Consider the following 27,127-nt stretch of genomic DNA (forward strand, 5'->3'; position numbering starts at 1 on the left):
AGCGCCCCGCGGCGGTACAGGCCGCCAAACCATAGAGGCGGCGCTGCGCGTGAGGCCCCGGCGTGGCCGCTCCTCCCAACTCTATGGTGGTGGGCGGGGCTGGCGCGGCGCGTCACCGGAAGGAGATGGTTCACTTCCGGGTGGCGGCGGCGCAGTCGGGGCGGGTCGGCGGCACCGGAGTGTCCGTGTGCGGCCCGGGGGGTGTCCGTGTGCGGGCCGGGGGTGCCCGCAGCGCCATGTCGATGTCGCACCTGTACGGCACGGACGGGGAGGATGGCGTGGAGATGGAGAACTTCGAGGTGTCGGACTGGGACCTGCAGAACGAGTTTAACCCCCACCGGCAGCGCCACCGGCAGACCAAGGAGGAGGCCACCTACGGCGTGTGGGCCGAGCGCGACTCGGACGAGGAACGGCCCAGCTTCGGCGGCAAGCGGTACGGGCCGGCGGCGTGCGGGAAGGGGGCCCCGGGCCGGGCCCTCTCGCCCGTCTGGCGGCCCCGGTTGTGCCCGCGGTGGGTCTGCAGGGCTCGGGGGGCGGCCCCGCTTCGGTGTGGCGGGGGCGGTTTCAGGGTTGTAAAAGCCTGGGGCAGGGCCTGCCCGCCGCGCGGCCCTGGGGGGCTTCGCCTGTGCGAGCATGCCTCTGCTGCCCGGGGGAAAGAACGGTTATTTTCTGGTAAAAACAGCGTTAAACTGATCATCGGGCTTTAATATTTCATTTTAAGGGGGGGGTGGTCTAAGGCATAGTAGTCCCCAGGCTTCCAAAGGAACGTGCAGTGGGCAGCTGGAGCAGAATTCGCTCACAGGTCACATTTGTGTGTAGCTCCCGGGATTACTCGGCCCCTGTGAACTTCATCAGCGCCGGGCTGAAAAAGTCAGCGGCTGAGGACATGTCAGAAGAAGACTCTGATGAAGATGAAAAGCCTGTTAAGCAGGAGGAAGTCCCTAAAGAGTTTGTGCCGAAGAAGTTAAAAACAGTGAGTTATCCATGAAGTTTTTCAATTCTGTGTAATTTATGAAACCTAGGCTACAGCCAGAGGCGCTGAAACAATAATAGAACAATAATAGAAACAGTCTCCCTAAAGAAAGAGAAATAATTAAAACCAGAAACCCCCATGTGATGGTGTGCAGTTAAGGGAGATGTTTCCTCTGTCTTTTGGAGCTATTCTGATGTATCATTGTTTGTCCTTGGAGATTCAGTCCTTTTGGGCCTTTTTATCTTCCTTAACACTCCCTTTGATCAGTTGAGGTTAAAATAACAGAATTCCCATGGTTTACTTCCTCCTTTTGGGTAACTAAAATTCCAAAGACTTTTTTTCTTTTGTTAATCTCACAGAACAGTAGGACAAATCTAGACATGTTGTAGATTAAAAATCAAACTCTTATTTTCAGTTACAAAACCCAGAAGGAATCAGGAAGCAGCTTCACCTAAAGTCAGTTGAGGAGCCTAATAACTGTCAGGTTGTCAGTCGAAGCTTGTTGGGACTTTCCTTTTCCATCTGAGGAATTTGAGGAAGCTCCTCAGATGGCAGGCAGCTTACGTGGGTGCACAAGTGTCTCTTGTCACCATGCTGCACAGTTCATTGTGTCAACTGAATCACTTCTGGGAAGAACCTTCCTTTTGAGTGAAATTATACTGAGCTTGGTTATTATGATGCCGTAAGGTTGTGTGCGGTTTTTTGTTTGTTTATTTGTTTTAACAGGGTGGTAATTTCAAGCCTAGTCAGAAAGGCTTTGTAGGGGGGACAAAATCTTTCGTGGATTTTGGCAGCTGGGAGAGACACACTAAGGGAATCGGGCAGAAGCTTCTCAAGAAGATGGGTTACGTCCCCGGAAGAGGTCTCGGGAAGAATGCCCAAGGTACTGTGATCATGTGTCTGCTTGTTTATTGTTGACTAGTAGTTTGGAGAAGAGATTGGATTCCCTAAAGAACTGCCATCTCCAGGTGCCTCACAACTTCATTTTTGTGTTGGTGCATCTCTTGCAAGTGATCTGGGTTCTCGTGATAAGATTCAGTTGTATTTAGCTTAAAATAGGCCAGTTCTAGGCTCTTGCTGTTTTGCAAGAGAAAAAGAGGAAGAAAGAAGGGAAATAAAATTCCAAAGGTAGTCAGTTCACAGAAAAGGAGATGTTATTTTATGTGATGGAATAAAAAAGCAGTGAAATGAAGATGTGAACAATACTCTGTTTTGGGTTTTTTTGGTGTGTGCTGGGATTAAGTGATTTTATATCCACCGAGAAATTAGTGGAGTCGTAGAAGATACTGTAACGGTAGAGGCAGAATACCAGGCTGCGTGTTTGTGCTGATTTGATAACGGGGTACTGTAAGAAAAGTGCCCACTGTTCCCTCTCAGGAGACAAACTGTTCTTTCTGATCCAACCATTGTGCTCTCAGGTATTATCAATCCAATTGAGGCCAAACAGAGAAAAGGTAAAGGAGCTGTGGGGGCATATGGCTCTGAAAGGACCAGCCAGTCTTTGCAAGACTTCCCTGTTGTGGACTCGGAAGAAGAAGCTGAAGAGGTATTTGTATGATTCTTGGTATGTCCGTTCCCCTGTTGTGTTGTATGTACAAACTTCAGTTCTGATATTGGCCTCTTTGTCAGAGAAAACTGTTTGGGCTCACTTCAGATAAGAAGCTAAAGACGTAGCACTTGAATTTCACTTGGACACATTTTTCTTGTGGCTGTAATGCTCTTTCTGTTTCTGGCTCACTTGTGCTAGTAGTCTTGCTAGAACCCCACCTTTTAACAGTCCCCCCAGGTAAACACTCTTTGCTGTTTGTCTAAAAAAAGAAACAAAGACCAGAAGCATGCTGCTGGGGTTGTGAATAGGGTGGCTGACTGGGCCACGGCACCCGAGCTGGTTTGTCAGTGAGCTTTCCCACTTTCCCAGTTATTTTGCTGTACAGCATTCTTCGTTGGTCTGACGGTTATTTTCCTCTATAAAACAGAGGCAAATCTGAGGCATGAAAGAGAGTAGCAACCACAACTCTTCTTTATTGTTCAGGAATTTCAAAAAGAGCTCAGTCAGTGGCGGAAGGATCCTAACGGAGGCAAGAAAAAGCCCAAATACAGCTATAAGACAGTAGAAGAACTGAAAGCCAAGGGCAGGATCAGCAAGCAGCTTTCAGCCCCTCAGAAGGAGCTGTCTCAAGTCAAGGTAAGGCCGATGGCATCTCTGGGAAACAGTTTGTCTGCTTTGGCTTTGCGAGTGCTTTTCAGCCTTTCTATAATCTTAATGGAAGCCGGTTCCAGGAACTGGCTGCCTGCAGCCTCCTGAAGATCAAGGCCTTGGACTCATCACTGACTTGTGTCACCTAGAACATTGGATTTGGTTTTAAGCAACTTCTTTGGCCTCAGGAAAATGCAGATTAGCTTAAATGGTGGTGGTGGTGGGGTTTAATTGCAAATCAAGTTTATTTGTTTCACATCTGTCATAAATAATGCTCGTCTACTTCTGAAAGCACAGTTGTCCTTATTGGGATTGTGCAACTAAACCCATCGTTTGAACCCTCTTCTACCTCAGCGGGACAGTAAGGGGTTTGTCTTTTATGCACTTAATGAAATTACTAATCTAAAATGAACTGTGTCTTTAAAAAAGTATAAAAGTACGTAAGGCTTCCATGCAGTAAAGAACAGTACACTGCCTGCATCGTGACCACTTGTAGAATTACTCAGCGAAATGGTAGAACTGGGATCAGGAGAGGAGTCTCTTGCAGCTCGGATCCCACACTGTTCCTTGCTCAGTCTGTCTCTCCGTGTCTGGAGTAGGTCTTTTTGGAGGCTGTCCCCAGTTGCCCCATTCACAATACCCCCTCCTGGAGTAATTAAGGTACTCCAAAATCTCCGGTTTGCCACTTGGAAATTTCCTTCCTTTTTTTTTAACACGAGATATAAATTTTTTTTTTGAGACATGTTTGTTCTTGTTTGTTGGAAGGTTATAGACATGACAGGCCGGGAACAGAAGGTTTATTACAGCTACAGTCAGATTAGCCACAAGCACAACATCCCAGATGACAGCCCTCAGCAGCCCGTGGGCAAAGACTCCAAGCCCCAGGGTTTTGCCCTGCCTGAGCTGGAGCACAACCTGCAGCTTCTCATTGACATCACAGAGCAGGAGATCATCCAGAACGACCGGCAGCTGCAGTACGAGAGGGACATGGTTGTCAACCTGACCCATGAGATACAGAAGATGTCTGAAGTTCTCTCGCATGAGGAGAAAGCAATTAGCAATCTCAGCAAGGTGCTGGAGATGGTGGAAGAGTGTGAGAGGCGGATGCAGCCCAGCTGTGAAAATCCCTTAACCTTGGACGAGTGCGCAAAGATCTTTGAGACGCTCCAGGACAAGTACTATGAAGAGTACAGGATGTCTGATCGGGTCGACCTGGCAGTAGCAATAGTCTATCCTCTCATGAAAGATTACTTCAAGAACTGGGATCCCCTCAAGGTGTGTATTTGTGTGGATCTATCTGCAGTTTCTACTTGGTGGCTTTAGTCTTTAGTGTCTTGACTCCCCCCACCACTACTCCTTGTCCCAGATTCCTGATCAGTCTGGGGAGAAAGAAAAAAAACCCAAACCAACCCAAACCCCACTCTGCATCCACTCTCAGACATTTGTTACGACTGAAGGCTGCTGTTCTGCAAAGTGGCTAACAGCTGAGGAGCCTGCAAGGTTAAAATCCCTTTCATGGGTGTTGGGAAGAAAAAGGAGATGAAAGCTAAGTCTCTAGTTCTTATTTTTTAGCAAAAGCAGGAGAGGTCTGTCTTTCAGGCAGTCGGATAGGCACTGTCAGTTCTTAATGCCATTTCAGCTGTGATAGGTACGAGTCGGAATTCTCTCTGTACCCCTGAAAAAGCTCAGACTATCCTCTTCCCCCCTGAGGTATGTTAAATCCATAAAGGGGGATTTTCCTCTAGACTTGACTAATCAGGGCTGCAAGCTCCTGGCTTGCCTTTGAGTGGGTGAGAGCAGTGCTGTCAGTCTGCCCTGCATAGGCACCGGCTGAGAGGAAAAAGGCTAAAGGCCGCTCATGCCATATCATTTCCAGGACTGTACGTACGGCACGGAGATCATAGGCAAGTGGAAGAGCCTTCTGGAGAACGACCAGCTGTTGTCGCACAGCGGGCAGGACCTGTCCACAGACGCTTTTCACAGGTAAAGAGCGAATGAGTTGTACTTTGTACGGCACCTTCAAGAGCTGCTTCCTCAGGGATGGAAAAGAACAGACACAGGCGTGCCATCATTTCCAGATGATTCTCCTGATGTGTCTGTTAAAATCCAGCTGTCAGCTATATAAAAACAAGCAGCTTTTAAATAATAGTTACCATTCGGTGTATTTAGGCCCGGGGCTATCGCTTTAAGCTTAACTTTGATTTATGTATTTATTTCTTTTTCCAGGCTGATGTGGGAAATCTGGATGCCATATGTCAGAAACATAGTGGCGCAGTGGCAGCCGAGGAACTGTGGATCGATGGTGGATTTCCTGGATAGCTGGGTAAACGTCATTCCTGTCTGGATACTGGATAACATCCTGGATCAGCTCATCTTCCCCAAGCTACAGAAGGAGGTGAGACGGGAGGGCTGCGCTAGAACAGAGCCGTGCTCTGAGCCAGTATTTGAATTTCTGTCGACTAGAACGTTTAAAACACCAATATGGTGCCTCTGCTGACGCATTTAGGCGTTAGGGGGTTGCGTTAAGGCTCTCCTTGCATCTGGCAAGACTTACTGCGAATGGATGGACTGACTTGAATCTTTTCTGGTTTACCTCAAGGTGGAAAGCTGGAATCCTTTGACGGACACAGTCCCAATCCACTCGTGGATCCACCCCTGGCTTCCCCTGATGCAGGCGCGCTTGGAGCCGCTCTATTCCCCCATCCGAAACAAGCTGGCGAACGCGCTGCAGAAGTGGCATCCCAGCGACTCCTCCGCCAAACTCATCCTTCAGCCCTGGAAAGATGTGTTCACACCCGGGTCGTGGGAGGCTTTCATGGTCAAAAACATTGTGCCTAAACTAGGTGAGACAAGCTGAACAGAGCTGAATTTCTGGAATCTGCTGGTCGCCACCTTCCCCCTTACACCTAGAAAAGAGATGTGGTTGCCAGTGTTACTTCAGAGAATGTTATTAGTAAATTTAGACTAAGCTTGCATCTTCTTTCCTGCTGTTAGTACCTTGCCTTTTTCTGAGGCAGACATTTTAGGAAATACGGGGAAGCACTCTGATTATTCTCAATGATTTCAGTCTTATTTTTCCAAATCATCCGATTCCTCTGTTCCTCAGCTGACAGGAATATCTGACAGCTGTCAGATAGTACCAAGATATAAAGTGTCTCTCTTACTCCTGTATTCTTTGGTTTATGCTAATGCCTTCACCAGGAGATTTTGTAATTCAGCCATGCAAACTGCCTAAAAGGCTCTGTACTCCAAAAACCAGTGGAACATTTTAAGTTTCTTAGTTCTGGCAGCAAATCGCAGTTGCTGGAAGCGGAAGCACGCTGTTTTGGGGGCAGGGATCAGCTGATTGGTTTAAAGATCCCGAACATCCCTTAGGGTAATGTGCAGTGCAGGGGCTCCTCAGATCCCCTGTGTTAATAGTGAGATAGGTCAGGGCGCTGATAAAACTCTGAGTCAAGTTCTTTTCTAATTCTTCTCCCCCTTTTCCCAGGGATGTGTTTGAACGAACTCATCATAAACCCTCACCAGCAGCACATGGATGCCTTCTACTGGGTGATTGACTGGGAGGGGATGATTTCTGTCTCCAGTCTTGTTGGGCTGCTGGAGAAACACTTCTTCCCAAAGTGGCTGCAGGTGAGGAACTGCCAAGGCTGAGCAGGCTTCACTGTCAGGTGGTGTAGTGACTCCTGCCCAGGAACTGCTGCCCCAGTGCTGAAATGTTCGAATTACCAAAGGGGGCATTTCCACTTGGAGCTCCGAATGCGTCTGAACAGACTCTCCCCTAAGGCTGTCACAGACTTTTCTTCTCTCAGTAATAAACTAAGTGATATTAAGGACTCTCCTCTGTAACTCTTACCTGTCCTGCTGCATTTGACCTGTCGTGTTGTTTTGCAGGTGCTGTGCTCTTGGCTTAGTAACAGCCCCAATTACGAAGAAATTACAAAGTGGTACTTGGGTTGGAAGTCCATGTTCTCGGACCAAGTGTTGGCACATCCGTCGATCAAAGACAAATTCAACGAAGCTCTCGATATCATGAACCGGGCCGTCTCTTCCAGTGTGGGTAGGTGGCTTTGGTTCTTGCCAGTCTGTTTAGGCAGGGCCCTGCTAATCGGCATTGTAGCAGCTCCCGTCAGCAGTGAAATTCAAAGTGTGTTTTACCTTGCTGTGACCATAAATCACACCTGCAAGGTGCTACTTAATAAGTGTCTGTGCTTCGCTGAAGCAGAAACATTTTGGTGACTGGCTGCCTGTGCCATTAAGCAACTGATTCTCTTTCAGCCTTGCTGGATTATAGTGTATTTTACATCAGTCAGTGAGAGACCATGATTTAAAGATGTTGACTTCTGAAACTATAGTTTGTTGGGTTTTTTTTCTTTACAGTGAGATACCGGTTCTTCTCCTTAACTTTAGAGCTAGTGCCCTTTCCTTCCACATGTGACCTAAAAGAGATTGTTAGGAATTTGCTAAACTGTAAAAGTTTAGGGAGGGAGTGGCACCTGAGGCTTGCCCTGCCTGAGAGCTCCTTTCCTGCTGCCTCTTGCCCCTTGCTGTACAGTGCGATGGAGGATTTGCATCAGAAACACTCCTTTGGGCCCATTTTAAGTGTTATGTTTATTTCTGCGGTAAAATGATACAACTACAGGCGAGCGTTGCACAAAGAGGAGTTCAGCTGTTGGGAAATTTCGGGCCTGATAGTCACGCAGCCAAAAAGTGAACTGGGGGCTGATAGTGGAAGTGCTCCCGGGGCAACGCCGCTTCCTGCGGCAGGGCTCTGTGCCGGCCATCACCCTTTGTGCAATAGTCCCTGTTTGTAACCCAGCAGTGCCACGTGGAGTTTACAGGCCGGGTTTTGGCTTTGGGGAGCGTTTTTTTTATTGTTGCTGCTGCTGTTGTTGGCATTTTCCCTGTAGCAGTGCAGCATCCTCCTCTCCTCCTGGGCGTGCTCAGATACAATTTGGGATTGTGTCAAATCCTGTTGCTTCTGCTGCAGTTCTCAAATTCACCGTGTTAGGCTACGCTGTACGAGCAGTATAAAACTTAATGAATTAGAACGTGGAAAGGAGGATTCAGAGCGTTAGCGATTGACTTTACTGTTTGTGTCCTGGGGCTGGATTTTAGCCATAGACCTTCCCCCAGAAGCGGAGTGGGACCCAGTTCTCACTTCCCGTGTCTTGTCTCTCCGTCCAGGGGGGTACATGCAGCCCGGCGCTCGGGAGAACATCGCCTACCTCACTCACACCGAGCGGAGGAAGGACTTCCAGTACGAAGCCATGCAGGAGCGCCGCGAGGCTGAGAACATGGCCCAGCGCGGCATCGGCGTGGCCGCCAGCTCCGTGCCCATGAACTTTAAGGACCTGATTCAGACAAAAGCGGAGGAGCACAACATCGTTTTCATGCCTGTGATTGGAAAGCGGCATGAGGGGAAGCAGCTGTATACGTTCGGGCGGATCGTCATTTATATCGACAGAGGCGTCGTGTTTGTGCAAGGAGAAAAGACTTGGGTGCCCACCTCTCTCCAGAGCCTCATCGACATGGCTAAGTGAGGCCCCGCTTTGAACTCTGAGACCACCTTGCTGGTATTTTTAGCGTAACTCTTAGAATAAAGAAGTTGCGGATTTGTAAATAGAGTGAAACTGCGGCTGTACGCTGGGATTTTTTCCTTAAAGCTGTTCAGGCAGCGTCAAGGGACACAGTTACAGGTGGAAGCGGGTGCTGAGGTAGGAACAAGCGGTTCCGCTGCTCGTGTAACGGCCGCCTGTGACAGAGGTTGATCAGCAGCTTCGAAGGGAGGGCAGGACGCAACTCTGTGCCAACAGCAGGTGAGCAAGGGCTGGGCTGGCCCAGTCCGAGGTGTCCCACGACAGAGGCGTCACAGCTTCCCCCTGCTCCGCTCTGGCAGCGAGTTCCTGTCCCGGCGCTGGCCCCGCGCAGCGGGTGCGTCTCCACCGTGCCCAGCCAGGGCTGGTGCCACCTCTGCGGGTGTGCTGGGGGCCGCGCCGGGGGCCCTCTCTGCCCTGTCCAGGCAGAGCTGGGAGCTGGCGCGTTTTTCCCTGCAAACTCACAGAAGGTTTGCTGTGGGACTGCAGCACTTCAGGGCACAGAGGTGAGGGAGGGAAACTGCAGCTTTGTTTCCCCTGGAAGATAACCTGATTCTCCCCAGAACAAAGAGCTGATCTCAGCAGCACAGGGCAGCTGAAGGCCCTGCCTGGCAGAAAGCTTTTCTAAGCCAGCAGTTGGAACTAGACACTGCTACCTTCAACTGCAAACCCCTCTCAAGTGATTCCCCCCTCCTGATGCTTCAACGTGTGCACAGTACACCAATTGTTCCTGAAAGGGGAGGGGACCAAAAGAGCAATCCTTATGCAGCACGGATGGTTTAAAAGCCAGGTTTTAATTAAATTTGTTCGCCATAGCTAAGTGAGTGTAAGTCAGAGCACAGCTTTGCCTTTTATTAAATAATGAAGATACAAAAACGTCCCAGCACGCTCAGTGTTCGGGTGCTGCCACTTTTGGCGGAGCTCCGCCGGCTGCACAGAAGCTGCGGTGGGAGGAAGAGCCGCGGCCCCCAGCCCCCCGCGGCGGCGCGCTCAGGACTCAGCAGCGGCGGCAGGACCATGCCCGCCAGCTCTCTCCTCCCTCCTGATGATCTCCAAGTCCTCGCAGTCTTGGTACGTCGGCTCCTCCGTGAAGTCCCAGACCTCGGGGGACAGTTCCTTCAGTTTTTGCAAGGGGAACCAGTGGACGGAGGTGTCGTTAAAGGTGTCCAGGTACCGAGGGTGAGCGGGGAGCGCTACTTCCTCAGTCCCTTTCAAGACCTAAAGAGCATTTGGGGAAAAAGTTATGCATGATATGGAATAACTTTTCTGCAAAGTTCAGACTCGGTGAAGATGAGGATGGTGAGCCATTGAGCCAAACCCCTGTGTGCAACATATTCTGCAGATAATGTAGAATGATCCTAAAGTGGTTCAGTTTTATATTGTAGCAGCCAGGAAAAAAGGTTTTAAAAATCACAGAATGGTTTGGGCTGGGAGGGACCTTAAAGCCCATCTAGTTCCCACGCCCCTGCCCCAGGCAGGGCCACCTTCCACTAGCCCAGGTTGCCCAAAGCCCCGGCCAACCTGGCCTTGAACCCTTCCAGGGAGGGGGCAGCCACAGCTTCTCTGGGCAACCTGTGCCAGGGCCTCCCCACCCTCACAGGGAAGAATTTCTTCCTTAGATCTCATCTAAATCTCCCCTCTGTCAGTTTAAACCCGTTCCCCCTTCTCTAAGGTCTCCCCTGAGCCTTCTCTTCTCCAGCTGAACCCCCCCAACTCTCTCAGCCTGTCCTCACAGGGGGGTGCTCCAGCCCCCTGAGCATCTTCGTGGCCTCCTCTGGACCTGCTCCAACATGTCCACATCCTTAAATAACCACCCTCTCCTTTCCAACTGTAATTACTTTTGTTCCTCAACACAAACAATAATGTTAAAAAACTAGCAACACCTACCTTTGCTATATAAGAATAATCTCTCTCCAATATTCTTGACAACAATCTAGAATAACACAAGGTAACCAGCATTAGATGCGATGCTCCTGTGGAATTCAGACAACTTTTCTCATTGGGGGTGTGGGAGGGAAAAGGCAGGAGATGGTTGATGACTGCAAACCGGACAGCAAGTTGAAAATGAGCAAAACATGAAAATCAGTGGCTGAAGCAATAAAGGAACTGAGGAATGTGTTGTTGGAGGCACCAGACCCCTTCTCTGAGGCTGCCCCCACCTTTCCTCGATTCCCTTAAAGCTGTTGCCGACGATGACCATTCTGGCCAGGGCCCCCGCAGACCAGTTCCTCCACAGCAGGTTGTTGTACAGGGCCTTCCCGCAGTGCACCATGTAGAACAGCGTGGCCGAGCCCTCCACGTCGTGTTTCCCCTCCTGTGCCGAAAACGACGGTTCCCGTTCCAGCCCAGCCCGGACCGTGCCCCCGCACCCCCTCCACAGCCCCCGATCGCGGGGTGCCCCGGCCCCGGGAGCCCCACCGGGCCGAGCCGGTCGGGGAGCGGGGACCGCGCTCACCTCGTTCTCCGGGAGCAGCCGCAGCCCCAAGTGCCCCAGCGCCGCCGCCTCCCGCGCCGAGAAAGCGGGGTCGAACAGGGAGCACCGCCCGGGCGGCACCTGCGGGGACAAGCGGCGGAGAAAGCGGCCGTCGGGCCCCCGGGGACATGCCCCCCCCGGGGACATCCCCCGCCGGGGACATCCCCCGCCGGGGACATCCCCCCCCGGCGCCCCGGGCTCCCCCCGGGCTCACCCCCAGCTCCTCCAGCAGCAGCAGCAGGAAGGCGAGCTGGGCCCGGGCGACGGGGCAGCCGCTGAACCGCCCCAGCCCGTAGCAGACGCAGCGGGCGGGCGGCTCCGCGCTGCCGCTCAGCGGGGCCCGCACGACTCCTGCGGGCACGGAGAGAGGCGTCAGCGCCGGGAGCGGCGGGAGGAGGGGGCGGCCGGTTCTTTCCCCCCCGCCGCTCACCGGCGCTCGCCGCCCAGAAGCCGGAGCTCAGCAGATCGGCCCTGCAGGGAGAGCGCAGCGTCAGCGGGGCGCGGCGGCGGGCGCGGGGGACGGGGACGGGCACTCACCGCGCCTCCCGCAGCCGCCGCAGCACCGCGCCTTCCTCCTCCTCCTCCTCCTCCTCCTCCTCCTCCCGGCCGCGCCGCCTCCGCCGCCGCGCCGCGCGCCACCCGCCCGCCGCCATTTGCCGCCCTCCCGGCCGCCGTAGCGCGGGCGGTCACGTGACGCTGTCATGGGGCCGGCGGGGCCGCTTCCCGGAAGTGGCGGCGGGAGGCCCGGCCCGCCCTACCCCGCCCAGCCCCCGGTGGCGGCGGGTCCCTCCTGAGAGACGGCTCCTCCCGGTCCCCGCGGCCCTCGGGAACCCGGCACTGATGGCCCGGCCTGCCGCGCTGGAGCCCGGCTCGGCGCCATGGTGAGCCCCTTCCCCCGGCCCCCGCTGCCGCCGGGCTCTCCGGGTCCCCCCCTCCCTCCGCACCCTCCGCACCCTCCGCCGCCGTCTCGGCCGTGTGGCGGGGACACCGGCGCTGCTCCCGGCCCGGCCGAGGCCTCAGCGCTTCCCCGCGGGGCTGCGGGCTGTCACGCGTGGCGGGTGCCCTGTAAACGCGCGTTTGTCCTTTTTTATTTTTTCCTTTGGCAGGGGAATGTTGACTTTCCCCGCTGGCAGCGGGAGCGCTGGGGCGGGCAGCGCTCTGCAGGGGTCTGGCAAAGCCGGGAGCAGCACCCGGGGCTCCTGGAAGCCAACGCAGGGTCTCAACAGCTTCGCGTCGCTCCAGGAGGGCGGGGAGATGGTCTGAGGCTGAACTCAGCCTTTTTTTCTTGGCCAGACAGTAACTTGTGTTCTTCAGTCTCAACTTTTGAGTTGCCCTTTGCTTTTGTTCCAGTCTTCATCTGTTTCTGCTGAAAAGCTCTTGTGTGCAAAGCTTGTAACGAGCTGTAACTAGCTACTTACTACTGGGAGCAGACAAAAAGTGTTATTAAATACAAACGTCCTTGAAATTATGAACTGAATAACATTATGATGCAGGCCATCTTCAGACGGAGCCTCCGTCTCGCACTCTGAGGTCTGTCACGTGCAGGCAGCAACTGAATTAAAAGCAACAGGTTGTGGGAGCTGTTTGGACTGCACGTGGTTAATCTTCATGATAATTATTCCGTGTGCTCGGGATAGGAGGATATCTCACAAGTCCATTATCTCCTTCCTCGTGACTTAGCTGCAGGGTTACAGAATCTGTCTTAAACCCACAAAAGTGGTCAGACTTAATAGCATGGGACCCTTTTAGCACTACTTTCGTGTCTAAACTCGGTGTGATCATGTAAGAACTGTCTTCATTTGTAATAACACTTTTATTGCTCTACCTGAAATAATAGAAAGGAGAGGGAGAAGCGTAACAGTTTTCAGCTATATGATCTTTTCTGCTAATGCTTTGCTTTTTTAGGTGGAATTACTTTTTCCTGTATGATGGTTCAAAGGTTAAGGAAGAAGGAGATCCTACGAGTGCCGGGATTTGTTATTTTTATCCTTCTCAGGTAATGTCTGCTTTTATTTTGGTGCCTGTAAGGGAATACCTGTGTTGTGAGTCAGTGCTGATAATTCTGGTTCAGGAATGGTCGGGCTTCCAGGTGGAGCTTTGGATTAATTCTTACTTAGTACTCACAAAAGTTTTAAGAAAACTCTTGCACCTAGAACCAGGCAGAGCGGAGTGCTGCTCCACCAGGCTCGGGCTTCTGCAGCTGGGCATGGTGGGGTTGTGCTCTGCTCCCTCTCTGGGGGTGCTGCTCCGTGGAGTCGTCCAGCGGGTGATGTGAATAAATACACACAAGGGACAAATGTGCCCCTAAAGAAGCTCTAGGCCCTTGTGCTGCCTGGAAAAAAGCAGTCCAATTATTTTTTCCCCCAGAAATTTGCCTCTGCTACTGTATTTGATTTATAGTTGAATTGAACTTATAATTAATTTTTATTTATGCCTGAGTACAGTACTTTTTTCAAGTCCTTTTAAAAGGAAAAAAAAATAATAACATTCTTTCTTCCTGCTTTCCTCGACAGACTCTCCCCGACCAGCAGGAACTGCTGTGCGGACAGATTGCCGGAGTGGTGCACTGCATGACTGAGATTTCTGGAGCTCCTCCAAGCCTCATTCGCCTGAGGAAGCTCAAGTTTGCAGTTGTAGTAGATGGAGAATATCTGTGGGTGAGTTCAGGAGATCTGGAGGCAGTTGCAGAGTGAAAACAGTGAGGGAGTCTCAACTACTGTATCAAAGAGGGCTTTTTTTTTTTTTTTTCCAGGGTACGGGCTGCACACAGATAGACCTGGGGAGAGCTGGGGTGGGAACTTGCAATGCACAGCTTTTCATTGCAAGGTAACTGAAGTTTTGTTTACCACAGCCTACGTGTCGTGGCAGTCACTTTGGCTGTTGTGTAAAAAACTTCACATATCTCATTTGTGCCTCCACACCCAACATGTTTTCTTAAGATGTGCCCGGCAGTGGCTGCGAAGCACTGAGCTCTGCAGCGTTACGTGTGTCCGTGGGTTACTGGCAGGGACTGGAAGCAGGGTTCTGTCTGCTGCAGGTTATAATAAGGACTCAGTCTGCCTGTTTGATCGTCTGATTGCTCTTTCCTTCTAACCTCCTGCTGCAGAGCTTTGTCAGTGGCAACAGACATTTAGTACACAAGAGCAGAGTCCTGACAAAAATGCTCCAAACCATCCCCTGGAAGTGGGCTGAGACCAGTCAGACCTGTTTAATTGGCTGCGCTGTTCAGGAGCTCCCTGAGGCACAAGGCCTGATGCTTCTGTTTCTCTCAGCAACTCAGAAATTCAATGAGGCATCTTCATTGCTGTAAATAACAAGTGAATTTGAATATTTTTAAGTAGTTTCAGTAAAACATTCTTAGCTATTAGAGCACCGAGCTAGGTCATCTAACGTGGGAAGGGAGTGTGTCTAAAACACTGGATTTCTGATATCATTTATTTATCCTGTCTGTGCCAGGGCTCTTCTGTGGGTAGTTTTGAATTTCCTTTTCATGTGACTTGTGAATCTGGGGGATGTTTGCCTGCTGCAGAGCTGCTTGTACGCCTTTGATACTCATTTGAAAGTGATAAGAGTTGTTCTCACCTGCTGTGCCTGGGTTTTGTCAGTAAACATTCTTCATTTATGGCTTTCTGTATTAAAGGTTCTGGGCTGTGCTGTTGAGCTCCCTGATGTCAGCTGTAGGCGGTTTCTGGAGCAGCTGATCAGCCTCTTCACCTTCTACAATGGACCTGTGCACCGTGCGTACATGGTAATGAAAGATCAGCAGCCGAGAGGTCTCTAGGAAGAGATTTTAAACGCTTCCCACCTTGGCCGAGCTCTGCCCAGGCCCATCCACGCTGGCACGTTCCTTTACATCACCTTCCCGCTAACAAGGGTCAGAGCAAGCCCACGTATCCAAGAGCTGTGACCTGGAAAAGTGTACAGGCCCGTCCTCCCGTTGTGCCGAGGTAGTGAGGGTCTCTTCTGAGCGTTTCCTAGATGTTCAGGCTAAAGCAGTTTCCTCTCAATGTCATTTTCCTCCTTATCCCTCACAAGACTCGTCACTTAGAGGTACCATCCCAGACCGAGCGCATCTGACAGCCCGGATGCCTTAAGGCCTGTGCAGTGACAGCCCTGTGGGTTTTTGTTGTCCGCAGGCGTTTTCTCAGGAGGAGCTGAGCGGGCAGTGGGACAGATACATTGAACATATCCAAAAAAACACCAGTGACCTCCACAGGATTTTCAATTCTCTCTGGAATCTGGACAAAACCAAGGTAAAAGCCTGACCTCTGCAGTGTCTGGCCCTAGAGCTGCCTTAGTGCTGGTGGTTTTGTGTTTATTTGCTGCTTTGAGCATTTCCCAGGATTCTCTGGCCTAACCTCTTGTGGTTCCCCCTGTCTAGGTGGACCCCCTGCTTTTGCTGAAAGCAGCTCTCATCTTGCAAACTTGCCAGCGGTCTCCCCACGTCTTGGCAGGCTGCATTCTCTACAAAGGCTTGTAAGTAACCAGGAATCACCTAAAAGGTGAACCTGCACCCTAAATCCGCCTTCAATCCCAGGGCTGCGATCCTGGGAGCAGAGCAAGGGCGCTGGCTATGCAACCAGGGCTGCTGCTTGTTACTGGCAGGAACATGAGTCCTTCAGGCAAGGGAATCCCTGTCTGCTCACGTATTTCAGAGAGGAGAAATGGTTATTTGTGTTTATCAGTAGGAGGAATGGAAGCATGAAGAAATTCAAGGTTGGGTTTTGCTAGTAATCAGCTGTCTTTGATACTTAGCAGGACCTGAAGACTGAACTTCTTAGACTTTTTAGGTGGAAGTCACCAACAAAAAGAAAGATGTGTGAATATTATTCTTTCCCATCAGTGTTCTCTTGGCAGCCTTGCAAACAGAGTGCACGTGTGTGTCTGTCTGTCTTTTTGACTGAGTTGTTGGCCAGGACCACTGTCTGTACTGGTAGGAAGAGCACAGAAGAATGAGCCAGAATTTCCCATGAGAAACACTGGTTTCTTCCAACCAAAGGTTAATCTCAGCTGACGGTGCTGCAGATGTGGCACTGCATGACATCAAGGAAAGCCTCAAAGGTGGCCTTGAACCACAGGAGGTGGGGGATTCTGAGAATTTCTTGGCAATAGCATTCAAGCACCGTTTCTTTCGGCATAAACTGTTCCTGTAACACCTTTTACAAGCACATTGGAATGATGCCACAACGTGTGCAGGTCTGACAAAGCCAGACCAGGCATTTTGGAGGCAGTTGATCTCATATTTGCAAGCAGGACACTGAGCACGAGTCCCTGCAGCACCGTAAAGCTGGCAGTGTGTTGCAGTGAAGTGGACGTCTGGCTCGAGAGTAGAGTCTTGTCCTGCCTCTGCCCGACGCCAGCGTGTGTGTGTGTGTGTGTGTGTTTCATTGTATCACTGGTCTGGTAGAGATTTTTTTTTTTTTCCACCAAACATCATCAGAGTCCTCTGAATCTTACTACAGCGCTGCAAAGGGCTTTGTACTTGAGTTAAACTTCCCCATCTTTAGAGTCTTCTGGAGGTTCTCCAGAAGGTGGATCTCAACCAGACATAGATGGAAGGTTGGAGAATACCTGTGGCAGCCCCGTCCAAGGGCTGCAGTACTTTGTGTGCTCGTCTTTCCCAATCTTCTCCACTGCCCACAGCAAATCATGGGGTGGCAGGAAGCCTCTATGGATTGGTCTGTCTTGATTCAGCAAAACCAGATTGGGACTGACCCAAAGAAAAGAAGAAAATGAGAGTCCTGATGGTCACTCAGCTTTTGTTCCTGCTGGAGGGGGGTGTTAGCTCCAGCCCATGTCTGGAGCTGGCCCTTCAACCCTTGCAGCAGGACTGGGAGATGTGGGTGCTGTGGAACCTTCGAGGCCCTCCTGAGATGGCCCGGCTGTGGAGCAGGGCCCCTCAGAACCTTCAGATTATCTCAGGGTACAAGTACCAGCCTGGCATGAGTGCTGCTGCTGGCTCTGCCTGTCCGTGCGCTTCGGGAGATGCCAGGCTGCTCGTGGGTGACTTTCTTCTGTCCTCGCAGGATCGTGAGCACCCAGCTGCCTCCCCCTCTCACCGCCAAAGTTCTCCTCCAAGGCAGTGAGTCTCCAGGCCAGGTATGTTGTTAAACACCTTCCCTGCATGCAGATACCCCGTGAGGACGCGGCGTGGGAGCTCTCACTCTCCTCACATAGATCTTATGTGTGCTGGGAAGGAAAATACTGATGCTAAAAGTTTTTATTACTTGTAGTTGAGTAAGGGTGCAAGACTCCTGCACTAGGAATTTGCTTTTTTTTCAGTCTTTAAGTTACTGAATTCATGAGTTCTAATCTACCTGATGTTTTGATCAGCTTTTTACCCAAGTTTGGGTATTTAATGCTAAATATACAAAATAAATGTCTGAAAGTGACAAATAGATCAATTTCCGTTGCCATTAAAACCTGTCAGAAGTAATTACTGACGTGCTCACAGTCTTCTACACAAAAGCCCTCGAGATCCAGATACGAAGAAGGCCTCTGGTTGAGTGAATGAGGTTTTTGTGCCCTGCGCAGGCAGTTGTGGCAAGTTGTGGGGTTTGTCCTTGTGTTCGGGTGTATTTTGGTTCTCGGGAAGTCCCCTTGTGGGCTGCCAAAGGGACAAACCACGGCCCAGCACGGTAAACTGGGCACAGCATTTGCTGAAAGGGATGCTCTGGAGTTGCCGTAGTCACAGGGGGGCCGAGGAGGCTGGAAGAGACATGCTGGTGGCACTGGTGTGGAGTTTGAGTCACGGCACAGAGCTGATTCTTGGCTTTTCTTTCAGAGTGAGCCTGGAGGTGAGGAGCGGCAGGAGCCTGGTGAGCATCCAGCTGCAGCGTGCTGGTTGCCAAGCGCACAGCAGCAGCATATGGGCAACCTTCTGGGCTTGTGTTCTCCCCAGGGAGAGCAGGAGCTGATTCTCTGGGACTGACATCCAAGCTCTTGCTGGGTGCAGGAGTGTGTCCCGGAGGGTGTTGGTGCCGCTAGTCAGCCCGTGCCAGCGCGTGTTGTGCGATCAGAACGAGTCCCTTTGGCTAAGCCAACGAGTTTGCTCTTTTGGGTTTAATTGTCAGTTCTGCCGATTCCCAACATGCCTGCTTTAATTCCCATCACCCGTGTGCCTGCTTGGCCACTGACAGAGCCCTGAAAACAGATGGCTGGTGCTTTCAGTCCAAACCTTCAGTCATCGTTTCTGAGCATCATTTTATAGATATTCTGCCAGGATGGTTAGGAAAAAAAGAAAAAGAGGGAAAATTTAACTGTGTCAGGCATTAAGGCTACGAGGAGGATGGGAAAATGCTGCCTAGTCAGATGGGGTCTGTTTGTGGTGACCAGGGTGATAGCATGCCTTCTCCTCCTCCTGCAGCCTTTGGGCTGGGGGAGTTTGGCTTCTGGTCTTTGTGCTGGGGCACGTTAATTTAATCCTCAAACCTCCGTTGCTCTTGCAGATTCTCCGTTGCCGCAGGGTGTCCGTATCATCCCCGTGTTCCTAACAGAGGATGAAGTCTCAGTGCTCCGAGACTTCCCAGTGGAGTGGATGACGAGGTAGGAAATCTGGTGCTCAGAGAGGCTTTTGGAAGCAGGGAGCTAACGTGGCGCCGCGTCCTCGCTGGCCGTCGTTCCTGTTTGCTCTGCTACTGACCCAGACGCTGTCGTCTGGCTGTTAACGCTGCCTGAGGTCCTTCAGGCTGGACAGAAGTTGTGGTGTCCCCGCCTCTTGTGACACAGCCTGAAGCAGAGCTGCTTCCCCAGACCAGCTGTGACATTCCGTTGTTTCTCGGCTCGCAGCGCTGCCTTGGTGCTTGGGGAGTGACACGGTGACGTTCCCAGGAGTCTGCTGTGTAAGAGCCTCCTGCTTTTCACCTCCGTTACACCTTAGCCCATGCTTTTCCATGGTGGGGGCTCTTTGTAGCAGAGAATAGATCAGCTATTGAATGCTGCCAGGAGGCGATAGTGTTATTAGATATGTAATAACTCCAAACAGATCCCACTCAGTAGTTTAATCAACTTGTCATCTCCTGCTAGGTCATCCGTGTCCCCAGCAAGCCCTAGAGGAGAGAAGAACACTCTCTGCTCCCAGGTGGTTTCAGAATCAACAGGAGACCTGAATAATCTCTCTGTGCAGGAGTCCCCTGAGCGAACCCCGAGCGCAGCTGCCCCAGAAGATGCCGTGCCATCAGGCAGCCTTGCCAACACGAGCCCTTTGAAGGGCTTCCCCCAAATGGAAACCAGTACAAAGAATTCTCCAACTGCAGAACTGGGCAGGCCAGACAGCGAAAGCTCAGAGCTCGGTGGAAAAGCATCCTCCCTGTCAGAGAGAGGCACAGAGCAGCTGCCAAGCCCTTCCACGCTCCAGACTGCTGAATGTGCTCAAACTCCAGGTCCATATCGGGAAGGCTTTTCCTTTCCAAACCCTTGTGCCCCGGAGCAGGAGAGTCAGGGCACGGGGAAATCCCTGGTGGACTCTGATCTTGAGCCACGCAGTTTCCGAAGTTACACAGCCGGTGGCAGTCCAGCTCTTTGCTCTCCTGCCCAGGAGCTGAGCAGAAGGAAGGTGAGTGAACACGATGAGCGAGGGACCCTGAGCCAAAACCACGTCTCTGGAGAAAGCAGCAGCGCAGCTGGTGGCAGCATGGAGGGTTTGGACTGCCCAGGCCCTGCCCTGGGGTCCAAGTGCCGAAGCGGGAGGCAGCCGGCAGCGGTGGCGGTTGGGGGGAGCCCCCCTGGTGACCCAGCAGAGCGCATGGGGTGTCCCGGGAGTGGGGACAGCCCAGGAGCTGGAACTGGTGCGGAGCCAGGGCAACGGTGCAAACCAGTGATGATGAGCTTGTACGTTCACTGCGTGAAGGGCCTGGTGCTCTGCCTGCTGGCTGACTGTCACCTCCGAGAGGAGCGGAGCTGCGCTGAGGATGTGGTAAGTGGAGAAGCTCTTCCAGCCCTGCAGACACACTCGCTGCTGCTCGTCTGCTGGTGGGTTCGGGGGTCATGGCTGTTGGATCGCTGCTGCCATCTCCCCCCTCACCTGCTCAGCGTCGTGTGAGGCAAAGCCGTTTGCCTTGGGGCTCCTCACCGCAACCGGTGCTACGTGGGAGGTTGTTCACGCACGTCAGGCAGCGAGCCTGAGAGGTGAGAGCGTTGTCTCACAGGCAACTCCTGTTGCCTGTTGTTGTCTGTCGGCGCCAGCGCTGGAGCAGAATGCGTAGGTGTGACCGTCAGACAGCCCCGCGGGCTGCCAAAGGCCTCTGCTGGATTGGGGATTTGCTGGGAAACCCCATCGGTTTTGGAGTGCTTTTTGGAAAGCAGGGTTTGTTCTCTGTCGCAGCTTCTCGCTCTGGAAGCACCAGAGAGACGTGTCTGGCGGTGAATCCCCGCGGTGTTTCCTTTCTCGGTGGAAGTGGGGCTGTGCGTGTCCTCAGCCCGCTCGCCCTGGTGCTGCTCTCGGGGGTGCAGAGGGCCATTTGGGCACTGCAAAGAGGTGCTGCGCTGGAGCACCCCCAAATTACTCCGCTTCAGGGTTTAGTTCAGCGCGCAGACTGCTCTGCTGGCGGCGCGGGGCTGCTCGCGGGGCTGCGGGGGCAGGACGTGCCAGCCCCCGGTGGAGCGTTCGTCTGCGGAGCCGGAGCTGCTGCCTGGCCTCTGCTTCCCTCCCAGGGAGCTGAGTCAAAGCTGCAGAGGCCTGTTTGATATGCCAGTTGCCATAGGAACAACCTAATTTCTTTAACCGTCAGACTGGAAGGTGGAGGGAAGCTCAGCCTAACGCTGGCTCCCAGCATCAGCACAGCCTCAAGGTTACTCCTTTTACTGCCGAGCTCTGGGACTCGGAGGCCGTGGCCCCAACGTAAGCAGGGAGATGCCACCTCCACACAGCAGGTGAGGGCTAGGGCACAAAATCAGTGCAGAATTGCTGCAAAATCAGCTGAGGCTGGGAGGTGCAGCCTTGGCTTTTCACACCAGCCAGGGCACAACGCTCTGTCCCCTCTCTGCTTGTTTCAAACAGGCAGCTGCGCAACGGCTCCGCTCAACATCTCTTCTCTGGTTGTGGGCAGAGAGGGGGACACAGGCAGGTAGGAGCTGAAGGTCATCCTCGTTGCACAGGCACCCTCAGCTTCTCTGGGTTTCCCCTAATCGTGCTCTGGGCCGGCCGGCAGCGCGGCTCTGCCGTGCTCAGAGGCAGTGTGGTTCCCGGCAGCCCGTGTGGCACCTGCCACTGGAACCAGCCTCCGCTCTGCTCCACGCCTGAGCAGCCGTGAGAAGCAGCGTCCCAAGGATGTAGCTGGCATGGGAAGGGCCTTGCTGGGCGGGGGTTAGCTCTGCTGGGACACGCTGCATGGCCTCCTCCCGTCAGATGCCTGGGCAGGGCCAGCAGTGGGCCCAGCCTAGCTCAGTTTGTCATTCAGTTCATTAAGTCTCAAGATCAAGTGCCTGACGCTGGTGCTTCGCAGCTCAGTCGATTTGCCTTTGTGTTGCCCCAGGGTTGACAAAACCCTGTTCCATCCAGGTTCTTCTTTTCCCAAACACGCTGCTTCTATCTCCTCTGCTCTTGCTTTGGATCTCAGCAAAACGGTGCTTTCACACAGCTTGGATTCTGACTGTGGCCAGGTTCTTCCTCCAGGCACAGGGGTGTGTCACCTCTTCAGAGAGAGGCACCGCGTGTCCCCCCGTCCCAGGAGCAAGCGCGTTGTTCGAGGAGGCAGAGCCAGGCTCTGCTGCTGGTGTCATGGTGGATTTGAGGCGTAACCTCAGCTTCTCTGTTCCTTTGTTTATCTGTAGATTAAAAATGACCCTCAGCTCTCAGGGATGTCAAAGCTTAGTTATAATTAATGTTTGTCGAATGCTTTGAGGCCCCTGAATGACACCAAAGAAGGGTAAAATATGCTGCTTGTGCAGCTGAGAACAGCAGGCAGCACCACTCATCCCTCTGCGAGGGCGGTTTCCAATACAGACTTTCCCTGCGGAGCAGGAGGCTTTGGAGGCTTTCAGGCTCGCTTCCCCCCTGCCTTTAGGTCTCATCCCTCCGTTTCACTGCACAGAAAAGAAAATCTATTCCCTGACTGGGGAGGGGGGTCAAGGGTAGGCCAGGCACTGCCGTTCTGCTGAACGGAGGCTTGATCCTCTCCATGGCGGAGGAAAGCTCATGGTCAGGAGGATTATGGAGATAATCTTCCCAGCGGTGCTGGAGGGCGCCTGAGCCTTGCCTGCACCCTGCCTGCACCCTGCCTGCTGCTGGGAGCCTCAGCACTGCCAGGGCAGTTGGGAAAGCAACTTGGCTTTCATGTTAGTATGTTGTGTGAATCCACTGCTCTGTCATTACCCCACAGGTGAGGCTGTTTCCTCGGCTTTTCCTTTTTTTATTTTTTTATTTTTTTCCCTTCTGGTGACAGCCCAGTGCCTGCAGTCTGCAGCTGGCCAGAAGCTCCACACGGAGGCTGGGTGCCCATTAGAAGGTTTACTCGTGTGCTGAGAGGGTGCTGCGGGAAGCGCTGCAGGCAGTTAAATCCAGCCCAAGCGTGTAAAGCTGCGTCCTGGGTTGCCGTGTCTGTCGTGTAGTAAGGGCTGGTAAGCAAAGGCATAGTCCTTGCTGCAGCTGCAAGTCATGGCCAGGATGTGAAAATGAGCCCTGGAGAGTAATGTTTGATGGTAAATTAATGGAGTCGTGCATTTTCCTGTAATTAATAGCATCAGGTGGTTTAATGGCTAATTTTCAGGTTGGAATGCCCTTTTCTGAGTCCCCACCTCGCTGACTTGTGAGCGGGGAGACTCCTCTGCTTTCCTCTGCGCCCATTTCCCAGCCACTCCCAGTGGGAGTGTGGAAGGGTCCAGTCCCTCTGTCATCGACATTGGTCACCTGCGCTCCCTCGGGACCTCCTTGGAACTGGGTGAAGCAGGGCTGCTGCTCTAACACTTGTTTTTCCCCCCGCCCCTGTCCGCAGTACCACAGCAGTCTGGCTTCTCTAAATGGCCTCGAGGTTCATCTGCGGGAGACTCTGCCCAGAGACTCCTCATCCTCAGCCAAGACAACCTACAGCTTCACCCACTACGACTGCATTCAGAACGTGCTCACGGGTAAGCCTTCGTCTCGTGGAACAGCAGCCACTTCGGAGGAGGGACTGAGGAGGAGAACAGGGTTGGGAACTTTTTCTCGTGCTTCAGACAGCTTCTTAGAAACACTGCTTGCTCTAACTCCTGCCACGTAGCCTGGATGTAAGGCCCTGTTGAGGAAGCTTTGTCTTTTGTGAGTTTTTAGTCTGCCGAAGGCTTGTTGATCGCTTTGGATGCGAGCTGGAGGCCGCGGGCAGCTGGAGCAGAGTGATGTTGCTTGGGGGGGGGCGTTCTGTGAAGGGCTGAGTGAGGACAGGACTCAATATCCTCTTCATACCCACCCTCCTCCCCCCAGCTTCCCTCAGCCCTGCTGTGATGCCTTTTGTCCCACCATACTACAGAGTGTTTGTCAGTCTTTTTTGGTGATGAGAAGCAGGAGCTGGCACAGGTAGTAGTAACCAGCAGTTGGGAGACTGCTGCCCTGGATTGGTGGGCGGACTGCTGCCACGCAGAGAGCCCTGAGCACGTTTTGCTCCAGTTCATCCAAATGTTTCTCTTCTGGCAGCCTCACAGGCAGCGTCCCACCTCTCTCCAGCTCAGAAGTGTTTAGGGAAAGGGACAAACACTGGTAACCTGGCCTCAGGCCGCCTTGTCACCCCTCGGGTGTGTGGGGTGGGAGGGTGTCCTGGGCTGAGCCGCTGACTGATCTCACCGAGGTCGCGCTGGGGCTTAGGGTGTCACCTGGTCTCTGTTTGGTGGGTGCTCAGGGTCTGTGGGAGAGGTCCACAGCCTTCTCCTGCCCGGGACATGGCAGCACGCTCCTCTACAGAGCGGGCTTTTAACACACACCCCTCGCTCCTGTTTTGCAGCTAACCTGCCCCGTACACCCGGCCCTCTGGACCGGCACTTCCTGAGGGCGGCTACGCTGATCCACTCGGACTTCAGCCAGCTGCCGACTGCTTCGGAGGTGATAATCAGGTAAGGTGTGCTCGTAAGTGCCTCCTCTCCCGGGCACGGGAGGGCTGTGTGGCACATGGAATGGGCAGAACCCCTTTGCAGAGGCCAGGCACGTGTTGTAACCGCGCCGGTGTCTCTTGCGAGGGGTCAGTCGTGTTGCTGTATTCCCTCAAGTTTGCTCTCTACATGTGGGCTGCTCAGCGTTCTGCCTGCACGGTGATCCGCTGGTGAGGGGCAGCGTGTTCTGGGCTGGGCTGGCACCACAGAGTGAACTGAAGGCACAGCTGAGTTGTGCCACGGGTTTGGATTAAGATACAATGCTAGAATATTGCCAGTTCCTGGCACCATAAGGTTCGAAGACACAGTTTTAAATATAGCTGTTCCTAATAAATTGGTGTCTCGGCTGGGAGCCAAAGGCACCCAGAATTGGCAACCTAGATTTTGTTTTCTTGCACGGCTTGCCGGGTTGGAAACAGGCTGTAATGTGCGTGGCAAACTCAATTGTAACGCGCCAGGCGCGATGGTCTTATCTCAGCCAGCGCCCTCCCGCACAGCCTGAGCCGATCCTGCGCTCCGGGCTGGTCGCGGGGAGCTTGGTTGTGTGTGAGCGTGCAGATGCTGCTTGCCTGCCCCTGTTTGTTTGTCCAAAACGTGATGAAATAAAGATGCTTCTGGGAATTACGCTGTTTCACTTCTCTGACACAGCTTGCCAAGGGAATGTGAATCACACACTTCGATGCTGGAGAGCTCCTTGTTTAGCGTTAGTTTGACTGGCTCCTTACATCCTTCACCGGCCAAGCTGGCAGATTCCGTGTTGCCCCAAAAAAAGCAACTCCATGTGTGAATCAGACTGAGTAACAAGATGACTAAAACTGCTTTCTTTTACGGAGAGTTGTCACAGAAGGGTGTCAGCAAACATACCAGTTGCTGCTTTCCTCTGTCAGGGAGGACTGCAGAGTCCTTTGCTTTGCTCCCTGCCAGCCTTCCTGCAGGTAAACGCCGAGTGCTGGGTTTTCATCAATGACTTGAGCTGATGTTATCTGGCTGTTGTCTGAGCTCCATCGTGTGTGTGACTGAACAGCCTCGTGTGGTTCCTGCTGCTGGGGTGCTGTGCTGGGATTTCTCCTGGACAGAAGCAGTGAGATGGGTTCCTGTGGGCAGGAAGGGCTGTTGGACACGAGGAGTGTTGTACTACCAGCTCTTGATGTAAGGGGCTGGTCTGTCAGCCAGGAAAACGCTGGGGGATGGCTGCGTGCAGGGGTGCTAATGCTGCTGGGTGGGTCCCGGAGGATGAGGTGTAGGACACTTTCTGGATGCCAGGACCTGTGGGAAGGAGGGTCTGGTTCCCTGTGGCCTTCTGGCAACACATCACAGGGCTTTGGTGCCCGCTTCAGCTCCATTTCCTTCGCTCTGCTGAGACCGACCTACAAGTCCCTCTCAATGTCCGGGAGCCCAGTGCCGCCGGCGTCCCCGTGCCCAGCCCGGTGAGTCGAGGTGCATCTTGCACAAAGCTGTAAATCCTGACCGCTGCCCTCTCGTCTGCCCTCCAGGAACGCCTCCACGGCCGTGTACGCCTGCAGGAACCCCGTCCAGGAAACCTACTTCCAGCAGCTGGGTGCTCCTCTCCGCAACTCGGGCGTCCCCAACCCTCACGACAGCGCGTTCAGCTTGCCGAGCAAGGCCAAGCAAAAGCTGCTGAAGCACGGAGTGAACCTGCTCTGACTGAGGCGCTGAGGCAACATGTCTTGGCCCGTGCCGAGTTAGTCCAGCTCCAGTGAGTAAAATCCCAAAGCTGTTTGTCCCGTGGGAGGCACAAGGCTCTGCGCCGTGTCAGCGGGGTCTCCCTCCGTGCCCTGAGGAAGAGGCACTTTCTGTCCTGTACCTGCAGCACATCTTGTGCTCGTCGTCACGTCCCGGGACGCCTGTGCAGGGTATTGCTGACGACAGCACTTACCAAAGACTGAAGACAGACAGTAGCTGTGGTGGGGCGCTGGGTTTACGTTGACTCTAGGACTGTTTGTGGTGCTCTGCCCCCACAGGCAGAGAATCCTGGAGTGCCTTGACCTGAAGTAAAACCTCTCCTTGCTCTGAGCTGCACAGACACTGGGCAGTACTGTCTTTGAGGTGTCAGTCAGGCTGCTCGCTGCCTACATTCGCCCTGCTCAGACTTGGGCTTTATTTATATCCCTTAATCTATAGAAGCACTCCCCTGCCCTGACGTAACGCCTTACCTTGATTAGCAGAGCCTGCATGTTCTCAAACTGGAACAGAACAAGCGCTGCAAAGCTCAGAATCCTCCTACAGGCGCTGTCAGGGGGTTTTTAGCCTGTAGCTGAGAGATCCTCATCCCTCCACGCCTGCTCAGCAACTGCGGCCCAGCGCTGCCTCCCCCCTGCCCACCAGCGCAGCCGTAACCTGCCAGCCTGCTCAGGGCCGTGGTGGTAGGGAGGTACTACACCTCCTGCCTGCTTCCTCCCCTCTTCCTCCTCCTCCTGTTTCACCTCCTCGCTCTTGCTGCTCAATTTGTCTATACTCCATTGACAGCAAAGCCGAGGGGCAGCCCCTGAAGCTAATGGGACCAAAGAGGTTTTGTAGCTCCTCGGCAGCTGTTGCCTTTCTGCTCAGACGGTGGGTCTGTGATCTGTGATTCTGTCCCCTCCCAGCGCCTGGCGGGGGGGTCGGTGGTGATGGCTACCTAAACCTGAGCAGTGGCTACCTGTGTCTGCCTGGGCTGTGTGGGTCAGAGCCTGCTGCTGTTACGCACACACGTCGCCACAACTGTGAAAATAAAAGAGAGTCTCCAAGACTCATCCGTGCTCTGTGTCAGCAGCCAGAGTCCTACTCACTGCTTGGTCGTCGTGTTTGTGATTCCCGGCGTGAGTTTGGGGTTG

The 27,127-nt window shown here is 53.2% G+C and overlaps 3 protein-coding genes across 3 annotated transcripts; 2 read left to right on the top strand and 1 right to left on the bottom strand.

The window, feature by feature from the left end:
- The first annotated feature begins 143 nt into the window (after positions 1-143).
- Positions 144-8,803, top strand: TFIP11 (tuftelin interacting protein 11). Its single transcript, XM_074844576.1, has 12 exons — positions 144-433; positions 820-973; positions 1,700-1,856; positions 2,392-2,519; positions 3,006-3,158; positions 3,936-4,445; positions 5,047-5,153; positions 5,397-5,565; positions 5,770-6,013; positions 6,661-6,803; positions 7,065-7,230; positions 8,358-8,803. Exons 1-12 carry the CDS (start codon positions 237-239, stop codon positions 8,711-8,713), a joined length of 2,484 nt encoding a protein of 827 aa, XP_074700677.1. The 5' UTR covers positions 144-236; the 3' UTR covers positions 8,714-8,803.
- Positions 8,804-9,542: 739 nt separating this feature from the next.
- Positions 9,543-11,927, bottom strand: SRRD (SRR1 domain containing). The gene is made up of 7 exons (XM_074844578.1): positions 11,778-11,927; positions 11,671-11,711; positions 11,455-11,591; positions 11,223-11,321; positions 10,927-11,081; positions 10,655-10,700; positions 9,543-9,985 (listed from the first exon to the last, which is right to left on the bottom strand). Exons 1-7 carry the CDS (start codon positions 11,891-11,893, stop codon positions 9,758-9,760), a joined length of 822 nt encoding a protein of 273 aa, XP_074700679.1. The 5' UTR covers positions 11,894-11,927; the 3' UTR covers positions 9,543-9,757.
- A 14-nt stretch (positions 11,928-11,941) lies between these two features.
- Positions 11,942-27,081, top strand: HPS4 (HPS4 biogenesis of lysosomal organelles complex 3 subunit 2). The gene is made up of 13 exons (XM_074844577.1): positions 11,942-12,121; positions 13,146-13,236; positions 13,754-13,897; positions 14,881-14,988; positions 15,377-15,493; positions 15,622-15,716; positions 17,267-17,339; positions 18,025-18,058; positions 18,689-18,785; positions 19,266-20,154; positions 23,171-23,303; positions 24,149-24,257; positions 25,787-27,081. Exons 1-13 carry the CDS (start codon positions 12,081-12,083, stop codon positions 25,956-25,958), a joined length of 2,103 nt encoding a protein of 700 aa, XP_074700678.1. The 5' UTR covers positions 11,942-12,080; the 3' UTR covers positions 25,959-27,081.
- The last annotated feature ends 46 nt before the right edge of the window (positions 27,082-27,127 follow it).

Source organism: Strix aluco, chromosome 18 (genome assembly GCF_031877795.1).
Source record: "Strix aluco isolate bStrAlu1 chromosome 18, bStrAlu1.hap1, whole genome shotgun sequence".
Taxonomy (NCBI): domain Eukaryota; kingdom Metazoa; phylum Chordata; class Aves; order Strigiformes; family Strigidae; genus Strix; species Strix aluco.